Source organism: Nymphalis io, chromosome 2 (genome assembly GCF_905147045.1).
Source record: "Nymphalis io chromosome 2, ilAglIoxx1.1, whole genome shotgun sequence".
Classification (NCBI taxonomy): domain Eukaryota; kingdom Metazoa; phylum Arthropoda; class Insecta; order Lepidoptera; family Nymphalidae; genus Nymphalis; species Nymphalis io.
In genome coordinates, this window is record NC_065889.1 from 5,471,370 (window position 1) to 5,489,034 (window position 17,665).

At 30.7% G+C, this 17,665-nt stretch overlaps 1 protein-coding gene across 1 annotated transcript in view; it reads right to left on the reverse strand.

Annotated features, from left to right (window-relative positions):
- LOC126779070 (gamma-aminobutyric acid type B receptor subunit 1) overlaps nucleotides 1–17,665 on the reverse strand; it is a 198,460-nt gene that overhangs the window by 44,263 nt on the left and 136,532 nt on the right. The window contains exon 5 of the mRNA XM_050502888.1: nucleotides 12,358–12,574. Coding sequence (XP_050358845.1) covers nucleotides 12,358–12,574 — 217 coding nt within the window. The remainder of the gene's footprint in view (nucleotides 1–12,357; nucleotides 12,575–17,665) is intronic.

Here is a 17,665-nt window from a genome sequence, read left to right on the forward strand (position 1 = left end):
CAATAGTGATACCAAAAAAAACTGTGCATTCTTCAGTTTTTTATATATTGATATACTTATTACTGGTGGTAGGGCTTTGTGCAAGCTCGCCTGGGTAGGTACCACCCACTCATCAGATATTCTATCGCAAAACAGCAATATTTGATATTGTTGTGTTCCGGTTTGAAGGGTGAGTGAGCCAGTGTAATTACAGGCACAAGGGACATAAAATCTTAGTTTCCAAGGTTGGTGGCGCATTGGCTATGTAAGCGATGGTTATATTTCTTACAATGCCAATGTCTAAGGGCGTTTGGTGACCACTTACCATCAGGTGGCCCATATGCTCGTCCGCCTTCCTATTCTATAAAAATAAAAAAAAATACTAAATTTCGTACATTTATTTTTCTTATTGTATAACAGTAAGTTATTTAGACTTCATCGATGTATGATAAATCAAGTTTGTTCTTTACAAGATAGGGTACGTTATTGATATAAGTGTAAAAGAATAAATGCCGAAGGTTTGATCCTTGCAAGATATCTTACTTTACAAATTGACTCTTTGAATTATTTTGCTTATTTATGAAATTAAAAGTACGAGTACTTACTAGAGTTTCATGTTGTACACAATCAAGTCAAAAGCCTTCGATAAGTAACATAATAATATTCCAATCGTTTGACTTCTTCCATGCCTCATACATATTCTTAATGAGTTCAATGCCCGCATCTGTTTTCAAGCGTCCCCTAGTTTATCCATAATTTATCTGTTTTTAGGTCAGTGAATATACTATGTATATACTGAACCACGAATAAAACTATTAAATACTGTGAGAGAATGTTTTGATTTCAAATTCGTCATATTATTAGTGTATGGTGCTTGATTTCAAATTCTCTTTAACATTCTATGAAATATAGATCAAAGTTGCACCGGTTGATGAAATAAGGAACCTAGAGGTCAAAACTGAAATATCAGAAATGAATTTTAAAAAGTCGTTCCAATCATATTTTATTATCTTTTTATCAATAATCAATAGTCGCTTGACTGCGGACTCTGTCATTTTCGTTATTATTAATATTCTTTGTGATTTTTTATATCGAGTTTAATGATTGTGTTTATTCTAACCCAAACTAATTTCATACGATGCTTAAATGCGTATTGATATGGTTTTCATGAAGGTTTATTAAACGTATATACATTAGATTCGACTTATCTGTTTCACAATACACTTTAAAATAGCCTGTTCTAAGGGCGTGTAATAGGCAAGGGTAGATCAATCAATAGTTGTTGCATGTCTGCATTGGACCAAATAAACTATTCATTTAATTTCTTAGTCATGTACGGGGTTTTTACGTGGACCGTGGTTGCGTCAGTACCGTAAATCACGATATTAACATTCGGTTATAAGGTATTAAGTTCACTCCAAAGCAAGTTTTTATGATGTATGTAACAAACACGTTAAGTAATTACACACGTTTTCATATTATTTGCTTTATTCTATTTTTACAGTTATGTAGGTAACTATGTGGTATAAAACAACGTTACATAACAACTGTCCCAAAAATCTTCCGTAAAAACCTATTATTGGGCAAAGAAATCCTCTACATCAGAAGAGCTGAAGCTTATTCCACTACGTTGTTCAAAAGAATGTTATGGTATTGCAGATTTCTTCATGATATTTTCCTTCATCAAAGTGTGCCCGGATTTGTACCCTGTATCTTAAATTTAGATGTAGTTTCGTAGATGTCGCGTCATCTCGACCCGTTATTCACACGTTAAAGGTTTCTAAAATAGTTTATAGGAACTAAGTTTACTGCGTAAATGCATCAAATGGCATCCAATCCTTGCTAGTCATTTGTCTAATGCTCTCTAGAGCATTGAATCGCTCTAACGTCGATTGATGATCTCAATTGGAAATAGGATTTAAGACCCGAGATAATTAAATGCATTATTCTTGGATTTTTAATATCTACAGCAGCAGCTTTTGTGATTTATGTCTGTAAAATTTAATTATTTGAATTGTTTTAATGAAAATTTATGTAAAATATTCTTTTTTTTTTAATAATACTTTTATTTTTAAACGCCGTGCGTACGGTCTGAAGCTAATTAGCAAGTGGTATGCTTTTTGTAATTCGAATATTTAATTTCTATAAAATTATTTTTAACGGACACTTATTGATGTAATCTAAAGTCGAGATAAAACTTAAGATTGAATGCTCTGAGAATTGTTCTCTTTAATATCAATATAGCAGGATATACTATAACTTCCAATTTATCAATGCACAATAGGAACTAAAAAAAAACCAATCCCATAGCTTTAAAATTATTTGTCACGTATAAACAGATAACACTTAGAACTCACATAAAAATCAATCGTTTCGGCGGGAAAATTGCATCAATATCCGCGTGAATCTATAACAAAAGCAATCATAACAACCGTCACGACCGTTCAACGGAACGAGATACATGAATAAACAAACCATGTTATTGATGCCGCATTTTATGTGCGACTGCAGAGTCAAAGATAAAATAGCACTGGAGCCGACATCTGTGAGTTTGAAATATGAATCTCCGCTCGTGAATAATTTAATATCGGGATTAAGTAAATGTTGTTCTGTAATTATTCAATGAAATTTTGCTTTGTTATTAATTAGGGACAGGTTGTAGGTTCGCGGTTTTTAATTTTTGTTGTATTTTTAAACATTTCGGACGCGAACGTTTCAAATACGAATGTTCCGAAAAAAACGTTTTTCGAAGCAAAAATATTTAAATTTCTCTTAATTGTTCTGCCGAATTTCATACGCTTAGTTTTTTTTTCAATTTTTACTGACGACTGGAATGATGTTGAACGAACTAATATTGGCCGTGTCAACGATAACGTTTGCGTGAAGTTTAGATATGAACCCATTTTGTTTTTGATTATTTCATAGAAATCGTTCTATTTTCCGGTTTTAAAAGTATTAGTTGACCCAGATAACAAGCTGTGATAGATTTTACACCGGAATTTAATACAATCCATTAATTTTTAGTAGCGAAGTACAATTTCGGACATGGAAATTTAAAATTCCCATTTCGTAGTACATGCTTGTAGTTGGAGTTCTGATTTTGCAAGTTCAATTTTAGCGAATACTATTGAGGCTTCCAGACTTCGTTGCTGAATTTTTAGAAGGATATTTTCGTGCGTATAAGTATGTTATAGTAAAACGAAACAAAAACTGTTTATTTCTTTATGTAATACATACATATTATGTTACAACATATTCGGCTAGGGAGCCGTTTCTAAGTCAAAGATAAAATACATTAGTTACATACATACAGAGTTAATGTGTGCTTCATCTTATTGTATATCATATTTATATTTTACACACATGCGACTGCATTATAAGTGTATTGATATAATATATATATATATATATATATATTTATATATGATATTATATTACCTTGTTCATGTGATAACTTCTTCTGACCCGTAATGAACACCTAATAAGGGTTTGAATTCTTTGATTCAGAAATTATTGATACACAAAAACAGTAAAAAATGAATTCTCATATAGTACTTCATAGTAGACATATTATATTATGTATGAACCGATATAGCTTTAAAATTATTTGTTTCGTAGATAGATTTTATTTTACTATCGTCATAGAATAATTGTTAGTCCGGACGCTTTTAATGCGAACGTTGACAAAAAATGATACACCGAAAATTTTCTGTGAGAGATTTGTCACGGTAACCACATTAATAAAACTTTAACATTAATAACATGTAACGCAATATTAATTCTTATAAAATCAAATTACACAAAAAATTTAAACATTTAACACAAACAAAAATTACACTAAAGTAATTTTAGTTATAAAAATGATTGCGCGATTTATTAGTTATTTATTATTATTATTTTGGATTTATAATTTGACATTAGGATGAAGGAAAGTTTGCCTTGTATTAAAATAAAACCTATTTGATACTTGAATAATGAAAAGCTTAGAATTGTTTCTCACTTATTAATGCTTCTGCAAATTGAACATCGACATCGATTTAAGTATTACAGTATTTTCTTTCTATCTTTGTTATACAAATACAATGGAACTTTATGAAATGTGGCAGTATTAACTCTATTGATTTCATGTGACCTTGCACACGCAATGCACGATAAGCTGACGACATGGTCCGTAGTATAGATCAATGGTGACTGTGTACGATATAAATTATTATTATTGCAATTATATATATGGGTATTACTATTTCAAGATATTTTTATTTTTTACTCGCTTTTTTAATCCCGTCAAATTTCCGTGAATATCGTAATTTATTAACTTGTAAAGGGGATGTTTATTTTTTTTTCTGTTTCTATGAAAAATTTAAAGACGATCAAATGAATAGTTAAGATGTGAAGGCGTAACAAAGAAACTCGCTTTCGCATTTATAATGTTAGAATTCCTTAATCCAGGTCCCAGACTACGTTATTAACTTTCAATACGATCAGTTCAATGATTTAATCGTGGTAAGATGAGAAGTAGACGCACAGCGTTAAGTGCTTTCATAGTATACTAATACTATTTTACTTATATATAGATTAGGGAAAGTTACCACAAATACACGTCTTTGGATATTAAGCATAGATTTTTTTTTTATAGAATAGGAAGGTGGACGAGCATATGGGCCACCTGATGGTAAGTGGTCACCAAACGCCCTTAGACATTGGCATTGTAAGAAATGTCAACCATCGCTTATAGCCAATGCGCCACCAACCTTGGGAACTAAGATTTTGTGTCCCTTGTGCCTGTAATTACACTGGCTCACTCACCCTTCAAACCGGAACACAACAATATCAAGTATTGCTGTTTTGCGGTAGAATATCTGATGAGTGGGTGGTACCTACCCAGGCGAGCTTGCACAAAGCCCTACCACCGTAAGATAAGATAAGTAAGATTAGAGCTTTGCAAGATTAGAACATAACATCCGAACATTAAAAAGTTCGCAACTATATAAATGAAGATTACCATATAAATAATTACTAAATAAATCCTGATTACATAGGTAGTGGTAAGAATTATAATACAAGTAGTTTTTCCTTGTTAAACTTTTTTATAATTGATAATTGATGATTATCGGGACGAAAAATATACAATCTCTTCTATAATTAGTTGATGTAATTGGACAGGGGTTTTATTAAATTCCCTAATGACAGCAAAGTTTAACTACCTAGCTAAAACTTTTTATTTGATGACGTGTTTGGGTTACCGGGATTAAAAGCTAAAAACCGTATGAAGTGATGTGACAAATATCTCATTGGGTGGAAGTAATCCCGCGCGGATGAAACCTTAAAGTTTACGCCAAAAATATTTTTATAGCAAATGTATGTAATAACTGGCAGTATATATTGATAAATATTGATATATATATATATTCAAAAAAAAATTTTACAAATAAAAGTACAGATGCAATATTGACATTTTACTTAATAATTAAAAAAAAATAAGTGTTGACAAGAATATTTTAATGATCTGCTTCGCTTGTAGATGTAATTATTATAAAATTGTGGCAGTCGCGGGACGTGCGGCAGATGTGAAGCAGATTTATAATTAAAGAAAACCATTTAATATAAATAAAAGCTTCGTTTGTACAATAAATATATATTTTTATTATTGTAATAATATATAGCAAAGAAGAATATAGTGTATGTGCCACGCACACACAAGGGAGTAAAGGCCGGCAAAGTGGGGTTTGACGGCATACTTAAACGTCATGCCGTATTTATATATTGTTTCGTGTTGCAAGTTATCTACAAAGTATGATTCATACTTGTTTTTTATTACTTATATAATTTTTTTAACTAAAATACAATTCTCCTTCTCTCATATCAACAACAGCGCAGCGATTGATTTAAGAAAAAAATGTGCGACCGAAGGGGGGATGTCAGGAACGAAGTTCTTTGCGATATTTTTTCCACTCAAAACGTGTTTTAAAATGTAGATTTTAATTAATAATAATATTCACACACGGCCATCTGATCCCAAACTAAACAGAGCTTGTACTATGGAAAGACAACCACCAGACAACGGATATACTATATATACTACTTTTCTTTTGTAAATACATACTTATATAGATAATTACATCCAGACTCAAGACAAACAGATATGTTCATGCATACAAATGTCTGTCCCGGGTGGGAATCGAACTCACAACCTTCGGCGTGAAAGGCAAGTATCTACCAACCACGCCAACCGGCCCGGCAAAAATTAATTATATTACTGTATTTTTGTCCCGATATTTTGTTACATTTTGCAACTTTTTAATTTATAAATAAAAAGTTTTGATTTTATAAAATAGTTTGAATTTCTGCAAAGTACCAAAATGCAAAAAAAAGACGATCATTGCTATTGCTTAGAGCGCCATCTATGACATTATGTAGTTATTAAGAAAGATCGTGCTATTCCAATATAGTACACATTACTGCCGCCAGAAATATTACGATATTATTGAATTTTATAAAACCTCAAAAACGTTATACATTTATCCGTGACTTCCTTTTCTTTCATTTAGAGTATTTAATTTAATTTTGAATATATGCTTTTATCATTTTTTAACTAATTTTACTTTTGTTTACTCATCAAATAGAAAGATACATTAATAAAGAGAAAGAATAGCCATAAATATTCGTTATGCGACAATTTCTGCCATTTACACTCTACTGTAAGCCGCGCAAAAGAACTTCGTTCTAGAAATAATATATTTGAGCGTTATATGCGACAGATGTGGTTTTACATCTAGGAAATATAATAGGCACCAAAATATTTATATCGTGATAAAAAGAAAAATAATAGCGTTTTACAAAAAATCACTGATGACAGCTCTAGATTATTTGAGAATATAATTATTTATCCGATTTTTATATCTATAACTTATAACGATTATATTAAATTTATAAATTAGAAAATTGTAAAGATTTAGAGAACAATTTGTGTTATGTTTTTCTATCGCGAAAATTAAAAAATATGTATAATAGTTTATTTAAAGCAAAATGTAAGTAGAAATGTTACACTCTTGGTACAGTAGCTGGGTTCGTTTTTTATGCGTTTGTAACCAAACAAGCATTTTAACTATAACATGTATATGTTATACATATAAACACTTATTTACCATACAAAATAAAATAAAATATTAGCAATTGTACTTTATAAGCTCTTTTAATGTTCGGCCGCTAAGAGGCGAACAACTTACGACAAAAAAAATAGTATTGTTTATTTGCGCGAATAATATCAATTCATATGGCAATAAATGCTGTAGTTTGATAAATTTTGAGACATTTTTTAAAATCCAAATAACGTTTAATGAAATTTATGCCAAAGTTTATTTCAAAGTTTATACAAGACTAATTGAGAAACGTCAGTAAGACTGTTCTGTAAGAACAAATTCAAAACTAGTGAGTTTTCTATAGAAAACGTTCGTCAGACAGTGCGACATATGCGACATTGACCATAATAATTATAACATTTCAAGAATACACGCATCAAAATAGTGTATTGTACCTTAAGTCGGTTGTCAGCACTGCAGAATCGCATTATCTCAGTGGACTTTAACCTAAAAACTGCTTCAAACGAAATTAGTATTGACATTAGCAGCTCATTATATTAATAAGTTTAATAGTTAGAGTGGAAATGCATTTAACAGAAAGCATTCTTTGTGAACGAGCATTCATTGCTGGGAGAGAAACTCCGGTCAAGATGTGTCAAGAAGACATAAAAGTTTAATTAAATTTTTCTGCATTTTATTTTTAAAAGCGTAATTTCAAATAAATTATGCAACATTCATAATGAAAAGAGTTTAATTAAAAAGAAAATAAAATATTACTATAAAAATAAAGTCTGCTGCTGATATCACAACTGCGAAGGTTGTTTGTTTGGATGTTTGTTACTCAATTACTCATACGCAGTCTTTAGATTCTGAAGAATATTTTTTTAAACTAATAATAGCCTTATTTTAATTACCACTAAGTCAAATGGAACGATAGCAGTATAATCTAGATATATTTTAAAAATGTAAAATTATATTGTTCCAAATTTTGTATGAAGATATTACATAGGATTTCAAGATTTCAAATCAAAAAAAGGAATTTTGTAATTTTTTTATTTTAATTACTTACCACTAGAAGTAATTATTAGCTAGGAGTAGTTTCTGGTACGTGGAAGTACATTTATATTAAATGGAGTGGATAATTATTATAATAAATATATTCACAACCGCTTGTACGCAAAAAAACATTAGTAAGAAAGAAATAAATATTTATTTTAATAAATGATAATTGCCAAAGCCGAGAACGACATGCTCGTATTTCAATAAACGAATAGTTTGAGCCAAATATTTCAGTAATCCTACTATATTAATTGTCTGCAGCTTCAATTAATATATAGCGAATAGTTTCACCCGCAATCAAATTAAGGGGATCTAATGATTGCGTCGGTCCTGGTTATTATCACTTATATCTGATAGAAATCGTTGACCTTCCACGTTATTAATTAGTCAAGTCGAATATTAACTTATTTATATTATTTAACTTATTTATACGAGATTTGCTATATTTATAATTAACGTTAAATTAAATCTATGCCATTGTATACGATTTATTCCTTTATCTTCTACTTCTAGTATTTCTACTAATCCTTTAACTCTTACTGCTTGTAATATTTTAATGAAATGAAATAAAAAAATACAATTAAAGTATTAACTTTATTAGCTATCAGCCCCGACCCGTGTAACTAATCGAAGATAATTGCTTAAATAATATATACATATATTGATATCAATTTATTACTGTTCTGATATTATCGGGTGATGTAGCTGTTAGATGTACTTGGTGGTAGGGATTTGTGCAAGCCCTGATATTTAGTATTGCTGTATCCCAGTTCAAAGGACGAGTGAGCCAGTGTAACAGGCACAAGTACCATAATATCTTAGTTCCCAAGGCGCTTTGATGATGTAAGGATTGGTTAATATAGCGCCAATGTCCATGTGCGATGGCGACAATTTACCATCAGGTAGTCCATTTGCAGTTCCGTCCGCCTACCTATTTTTTATATACATAAAATTAAATTAAGTTTATCAAATACCAATTAAAGTAGGTAGTAGGTAGAGTCCATAAGACTCCAAAAAATTTACACGTATAAATGTATACAAAAGATTAAAGCGTTCAATTTAGTCACGTGATCAACGATGACGAATGGAAAATGCGTATATAGTCGTACTGTATGAACTGACTTCATTACTCACCCGTGAAATGTTGACAACCGACTTATGGTGATTTACTTTTTTGATACCTGTATTATTGAAATGTTATAATTATTTTATTATGGCTAATGTCGCATATGACTTTCTGTCATTTCGCGATTGTGTTCTGCGGTGAGTTTCGAGTTTGTTCTTACAAAATAACTTACAATATGGCGGTAAACAGTGTTGCCCTAATACGTCTTGTGCACCAGCTACTGAATCTTTATTATAGTATAACAGAAATCTTCACAAACGTGCTTATCAATATTCTACAAAAAAATATATACTAGGATACTAAGTTTATTTCAGTTAAGGAAAGTTAATCGCCTGTAAATGTCTTGCTGAGCAGAGCCCTTCTTATCGACAAGATTTGTAGCTTATTCTACAACGCTGCTCTACTGGGGGTCGGCGAAAACACAGAACTTCATCTTACAAATGCAAATTTACGATAACATCCATCATTGCTTATCACGAGATGAATTATAATGAGATAAAGACAAATTAAACACACAAACTGTAAACTCACGTCAACAACAAATCTGTGTTTCGATTTGAATCTGCGATCTTTGGCTAAGATATAATCATTCTATCTACTAAGCCATATCATATTTAATAATATTCTATCTTCTCCCTCAGATTTTCGGTGCCTTCCAACGAATATCAATTTGTCTTTCGGTCCAATTGATTATCCTCATTATTGATGTTGGAAATATAAACTATTTTGCTTATTGCGAAATTGCTAATTAAAACGTATGTAGGTCGTTACAATACGTTTATTTTACAATTTTATTATATAATATCGAGAATATCGGACAAATTAAAGCAATTATCAACGTTATATTTATTGCGAACAATGTGAAATGGTTTATATATTTTTAAATTCTGGGCGCAAAAAAATTATATGTCGAAATTGAGGTAACGTGTGATTAATAACAATGGATATACCGCTAAATTATCCATGCTACTCGTCAATTATGTCCGACTTTAAAATACTAGCAGTTCAAAAGCGAGAGGTGTCGTGGGATACTCAAATTATTTACAAGAACATGATATTCACGCCTCTCACTACTATATTCTACATTTTATGCGGTTGAAACATATAATATTATGATATACTAAAATCTTCTCCGAAACGCGCAACAGCTTCTCGTATAAGTTTTGTGAGTATTGGTGTTGTAGATTTACAACATTTGAGAGTAACGAGAAATAAAATAATGAGGAACTGACAATAAAATTGTAATAATTAATTTATATTTTAATATTATAAAACAAAATATTTTATTATTATCAAAGAATAAGCTAATTCATAACATTTTTAGAATTAATCATAAATAATCTCCTGGGACATTCACACACGGCCATCTGATTTCAAATTAAGCAGAGCTTGTTCTATCTAAACCAGACAACTGGTATACTACATATACTACTTTTCTTTTATAAATACATACATATATAGATAATTACACAAATGTCTGCCCTGGGTGGGAATCGAACCCACAACCTTCGGCGTGAAATGCAAGTAACCAAGCCACTAGTATCTACTAACCACGCCAACCGGCTCGTCATATCTAAAGTTCGCGACATACATAACAAATATGTTCGCGATTCGCAGAAACACTTATACAATAGCAAAAGTTACGTAGTGATAATGAACTTCATTCTAAAAATATTTTTGCATTTGATAGCCTATTTGCTGAGAAATACATATATATTCAAAGGTAGAGAATATCACGCTACATCCACCTAGACGGAGCGGCGGTTTTTAACGCGAGTACAACATTGCTCTTTAAGCTAGAGCAGGTAGTCTATACTTAGAAAGAGATAAAATTTGTTTTTATTTTTGTTTGTAATAGATAAACTCAAAAACTACTAAACCAATTTAAAAAAAAATTCACCCACAGAAAACTTTATTATTTTTTTTTCTCAAATATCCCTATGAAAATTGCAATAATGTACCGAAGGATATATATATAACTTTCCTAAAAAATATTGATTAAGATAGACAATTCAACCCAGAAGTCGAGTCAAGTCGAAGTCCGGGCGAGCCACTAGTTAAAAATAAAGAGATAATTATTATTTGCGCTTTTCTACAAAAGCGTCTACACTCTGCTCTGCTTTAAAGTACACAATATTACAAACGACATTCTGCAATAACAACAAAGTAATGTGATGATCGTAATGACATAACATGTTTTTTTTATATAAAAATGTTTATTTTGATACTGAAACAATAAAAATAATACCGTCCGTGAGTTTTTCTACGACATGCTATCTAATATCAAAGGATTAGCCTTCAGTCTCGTGGGGGAACGTATTATCTGGGTGTTATTTGCTATACAACGATATAAAATCAGTTTTCAGTGCGGAAAATGGCATATGCGGAAATAGCTTTTTGCATATCAATCACGTTTTCAACGTATTACGTTTACGATACAAACTTACAAGATATTTTAAGGTAGTAATTTAAATTTTTGATATTTAAAAGAGAGCTTGTGTTTTTTTATATAAATTGGCATATACGCCAACTCATGGTCCGTGGTCATAACCGCTCATAGACGCTGTAAAAATATTAATTATTCCTTACACTGCCAATGCGCCAACAATCTTGGTGTTCGTCAAGTTCATAAGGATACACTGGCTCACTCCTACTTCAAACAATAACTCAACAAAGTAAGTATTACTGTTTGGTTGAATGAGTCTGTCTGATGAGTGGGTGGTACTTTCCCAGACTGGCTTACACAAAGCCAGTTCTAAAAATATTTATAGGATCGACCGTTTTTACTAAGAATTATTAATGTCATGAATGAATATCTGATTTGGAAAAAAGTATTATAAAAGTATTAATATTCCTATCTTCCTTTTCAGTTAAGCGCAAAACTTTAGAAGTGAGTGTCGTACTCAATATGGATATATAAAATATATATAAATAGCAAAACAGGACCGGATCGAACCTGCAAATTTTACAGTACTAGGCATATAAGCCATAAGTATTAAAAAAAATTAAGGTAACTAATATATGAATATTCAGTATCTTAAGAATTGTGAACGCGTTGTTATTGTTGAAACGTGAATCAATGTGTTATACTATATAATTTAAAGTCTCACTTACCAATAAAGAACCAGACGTAGGATTTCCCATACAGCTTGTGCTTATAAACTTCGCAGAGAACTCGCCTGGCCGCAACCACGTAGAAAAGACCAACAATCACCCTTGCATCTTGTCTTCGGAGATTACGAACAGCGTCACTTGGATCTGATAGGAATGATTGCCGTGTGACTATCTCTATTCCAGATTTCTTGCAATGAGCTTCAAGATCTTCGACAGTCTGAAACGAATTTCTTTGTTAATATATTTAAAAATAATTGTTAATAGAGCTGATAAACTAATTACTAATTTTCCCACTTGAAAGATGTTATAAAACTGCGTGGGAATTTCCGGTTCTTGTTGACAGAATGTAATTACGGCTTAGTGGAAATTCTGCCTCATGTGTATTTTACCAAGCCGCATTGAAGCAGCGTGGTGAAATAAGCTCCATACCTTCTCCTCAAAAAGGGAGAGGAGGCCTTAGCCAAGCAGTAAGACATTCACATTCTGTTAATAATAACATATACAGAAAATATACAAATATTTTCTGTACATAACATTGCTCGCTTTGATTTTTTAACATTATACAGATTGATTCATTGACAAGGCTTATAAGGAGAAAATATGTAAGCAAGGAATACCACTGTAAGATTTATTGCTTACTTATATTGCAAATAGCACATACGTATATGTATTTAGTAAACTCGACAACATATTTTGTCGTGCCAAGTTTAATTAATTAAGTTTATATGAATCGTTCGGTTTTCGTTAACTTAGAAATTCGTTGAATATGGTTTCTGTTGTTTCTTGTTTTATATCGATGTGATTATTTAGAAAGTTATAACGTATAACATAAAACCCTATTCATAGGCTCTCTAATTAATGAATACATTAATTAATCGAAAATTATAAAAAAAAATGTGGTGAAAAATGTAGTCTAGTTAGTCAAAGTCATTTCAAATCAGTTCCTTTCGATTCTATTATGTTTAAAGGGGTAAAAATTAAAACCAAAAACAATATTACTAAACAAACGGAACTATAAATGGTCCACTGTTGGGCTAAGGTCACTTCTCGCATAGAAGATTACTGTCAAGATTCACGAGGTTTTTTGGTAATTTTATTATATTACTAAAATCCTAATGTAAATCTAATTTTATCTGCGTATAATAACATGTCATGTACCGCAACGTTAGTGAAAATTTATAAAATTTTGGACACTTTCATTATTTCAAACAATGTTTAAGTCGGCCGCACAACCCACTTACGTGAGAAAGCAGAGGCGCTCTAATTACATTGGAGCTAGCGTGAAAGCCTCTATTCAACTCGGACAAGTATACACTATATATAACCTTATAAAAACTTTCATAGCATGCATCTCACGATAAATGGATTTTTACTCACATCAGCGCTGAAAGTTAAAACCTTTGTACAAAGCTATGTGGAATATATGAAAAGGTATATCTCGCGCTTTAAATTTAAACGGTTGAATCTCAGTAATATATGAAGTTGAAAGGTGCTAGCGAAGTCGCGTAATACGTTTTCGAGAAGTTCAAGTTTCTATTACTCGCTTGTTTGTTAGTTTCCGAATTTCTAGTGTTTTCCTGTGAACTGGAAATTTTCGTAATCACATTTACGTATTACACACTTATATGCGTATTTAAATGTATATTTATAAAAGCTATTTGTTGTGACCTCAATTTATTGCGCATTGATCTTTGAGTTGCGGTTCTCCCTTGGGAAACCTTGGGAGCTTCTTCATTTCCTGGATAAAAGTATACTTTATCGTATGCGGAATATAAAGTTTCACAATACCAAGGTACCATACCCTATAAAAGTTTTGGGTATTTTTATATTATTCAAAATGATTATATTTTAGAATGAACGCTCATTATAAAAAAAATATTATTTTAAAAAATACGCTACCAGAGTATCCAATACAAAAAATCCATTATTGATTATGTTAGTACCAATTTAACTAATGATAAATTTCATATAGTTATAAAGGATTCTTCTATGACCGATCATAGGCAGATTCACCTAGAACTTAAAAAAAATTGAACCACCTCAAAAATTCTTACTCAATATAATGCCATAGACTATGATCAACTTTATACTACTATCAAAAAAGTAGGACACGAGGAATTGGGAAGTGACTATGCACGATTGGAAGCGAAAATAAAGTTTTTCACAGAACAAAATAAAATAATAAAGGTTAAAGTTCTGAACCCACCCAAAAAAGATTGGATTAACAAAAAAGTAGTCAATGAAATTAGTAAAAGAAATATCCTATTTTCACAAAAAACCCAAATAATAACACGTTGAAGGAAGAGTTTGCTTTAAAGAAAGATCATGTAGCTAGACTAATTGAAGACACAAAAAAACCTTACTATTACAAAGAATTTAACAAATGTTCGTTTGCTGGTTGCAAAGATGTGGAACTTAGTAAACACTTTAGTAAATCACAAAATTACAAAAAGTTGTGCCCCTCCAAAAATCTTATTAAACTCAAAATTTATTATTGAATCTCACGGAATATGTAATGCATTTAATGAATACTTCTTCCCTTTCAGCACAAAAAATACCAAAAATATTCCATGAAAATATTAGCAATGCCTTACCAAAATCCATGAAACTAATCCTAAATTATCTATTTTTGATACAACAACTAATAACAAAATTATTAAAATTATAAATAATCTCGACTCAAATTGTAGTGTTGGGCTAGATGAGATAAGCACGAAGTGATATAACGTGTAAAATTTCTTATAGTAAATAATTTGACTGAATGTTTCAATACATTATTAATGAACGGAGTATTTCCTGACACAATGAAAATTGCAAAGGTAACTCCTATTTACACTCACACTCACCAGATCACTTTATATGCAGACGATACCTGCTTATTTTACTTTGGATCATCGATAAATGACTTAATCTTGCAAGCTCAAGAAGAGTTAGACTGTTTGTTCTCATGGTTTCAACATAATCTGTTTACTATAAATATTTTTAAAACGTGTTACATGATTTTAAAGCAAAAAATAAGGTCTGCGAATAGACAACAAATTAACCTGGAAGTTTCATATTGAATACATTATAAGTAAGCTTTCATCACTTCTTGGCTCTCTTCGAAACATAGTTTGCTGTATCCCGCGTCAGTTACGATACATATATAATATCCTGGTGAACCATATATTTCATACTTAATTAAAGTATAGGGCAGTGCTGCCAAAACAACATATTTTACTCCAACCATTAAAATTTATACTGAAACCAAACTATATTTACAATATTTGCATCTTTATAAAAAAAAACCCTTGAAAAAAGAGTCTGTACCAAAATAACTTTTACTAAAATAAAGCAACAGTCTAAGCGCAGCATGCGTCGAGCGAGTCCCATTGTCCTACCAAAGATAAGAACGAACTATGTCAAAAAAATGATCACATTTCAAGGGGTGCAACTCTTTAACAAAATACCCTCAAATATAAGAAATGTATCTTACAAAAGATCATTCACTTCTAAGCAAGTAGTCACAATGTGTTAAATGAGTATGAATTAATAAAGTGTCGGCTAATGTGATAACGAACGACGAATGTAATAATTAATTTTAAGTTTAACATTGTTCTCATGTAAGTGACGTTAGTCTATGGGAATAAATATTCTTTAAACCATAAAATATAAATGTTTATTTTTAGTTCTACCTTATATACAAATATTAGATTTCTAAATTTGATCGTAACTTATTAGAATTAATTTTGATTGAAAGATATATAAATATTGAATTGGAATACACATTATGATTTGAAAGGCCGTACCTTTTGATAATAAGCCCTTCAGTCGACTTGCGGAAATTGGATTCAGAAAGTACCTTTAAAATTGTGTCCTTACAATCCTGTCGAAGAAGAGAAACGAGAAAGCTAATAGAAAATATATAATATTTTCATAAGTAAAATACCCTGATTTATTTGATTTTTCATTGCCATATTATTTATTACTACAACGGCATAATTTTTTTTATATTAAAAAAATATATATAAAAAAACCATGCTAGCTCGGCCAAGTAAAAGAAGGATTTAACTGAATTTTTTAATCTTTGTTTTTTTGTCTCTGGAAGACAGACTAGCTACTAGATCAATAAATACTTATTGATAAGAGGTTACAGTCAAAACGAAAGGAAATCAATAAGGTTTTCACAATAACACAAACAAGTTATGCAACAAAACTAGATCAACTAAAGAAAATGTACGCCAGCGAAATATAATTTTTATTAATTTCGTATTCAGTTTCAGTTTATGAGGTCGTGTCTATGGTTTATAAGGGAATAAATATGTAAATGGTTTCCAAAAGGTCAGCCGTAAAACTTTGTCAATCGACAGACATAGCTTTTAGCGTGTAGAACTTTACTCAATATTGATAAGGACATGTATTCGAGCACCGATATATTGGATTTAGTCACGCAAAGCTATCTTCTGAATCACGAAAACAATTGAAGTATTATAGATACGCCAAATTTTCATCGTTTTTATTTACACATTTTCTGTAATAGATTGTTCAAAGTATGCAAAGTAATAGTTATGTTAAGTTTAAAATGTAACGTAATGAACGAGGAAAATTAAAGATTATGATTACTTTGTAATCTCTTTGAAATGACAAAAAATATATTATATACTCATACTTTTTTAAATAAATATTCTCAAGCTCGTTTCGCGTTATTAGAACGCGAAAAAAGTATATCCTATGAAACCACGGAACGCCTTCTTTTAATTAGGTTTTTTTAAAAAGCCACGTCCTTGTCCAACCTCTATGGATGTTAGTATATTTGAATGTAGGTTATTTTTATTCTAATCCTTGAAATTTATAATTAAAATTAGTAAAAATATAAATTATATTAGAATTTTGGTTCCAAAGAAGTGTCTCGGATATTTTTTACAATCAAACCTGATATATGAGCGTCTAATACACCTCCTACCGCGTCAATTTTTGTCAAATTTGAATGATATAAATTATTTAATAATGAATTATTGGGATAGTAAATATACAAGAACGAAACGAAAGTTTTGATTCCCAACCTTTGATTTATGATATCTTAATCCCGAGTTCTTGTTGCACATTTTATATTTATAATAGCAATTAAATTACAATAATCACGGACGCACAAAATGTCCTTAATAAAAATATATACTTAAGATAACAATATATGTAATCAGTCTCATTTTGTATCCTACAAAATTAAGGTCCATATGGAAAAACTTACACAGTGTCTCAGAAAACAGACAAAAAACCGATAGTTCTAACAGGCCAGCTATATTATTTTATTGGCGTAAACGTTTTGTAT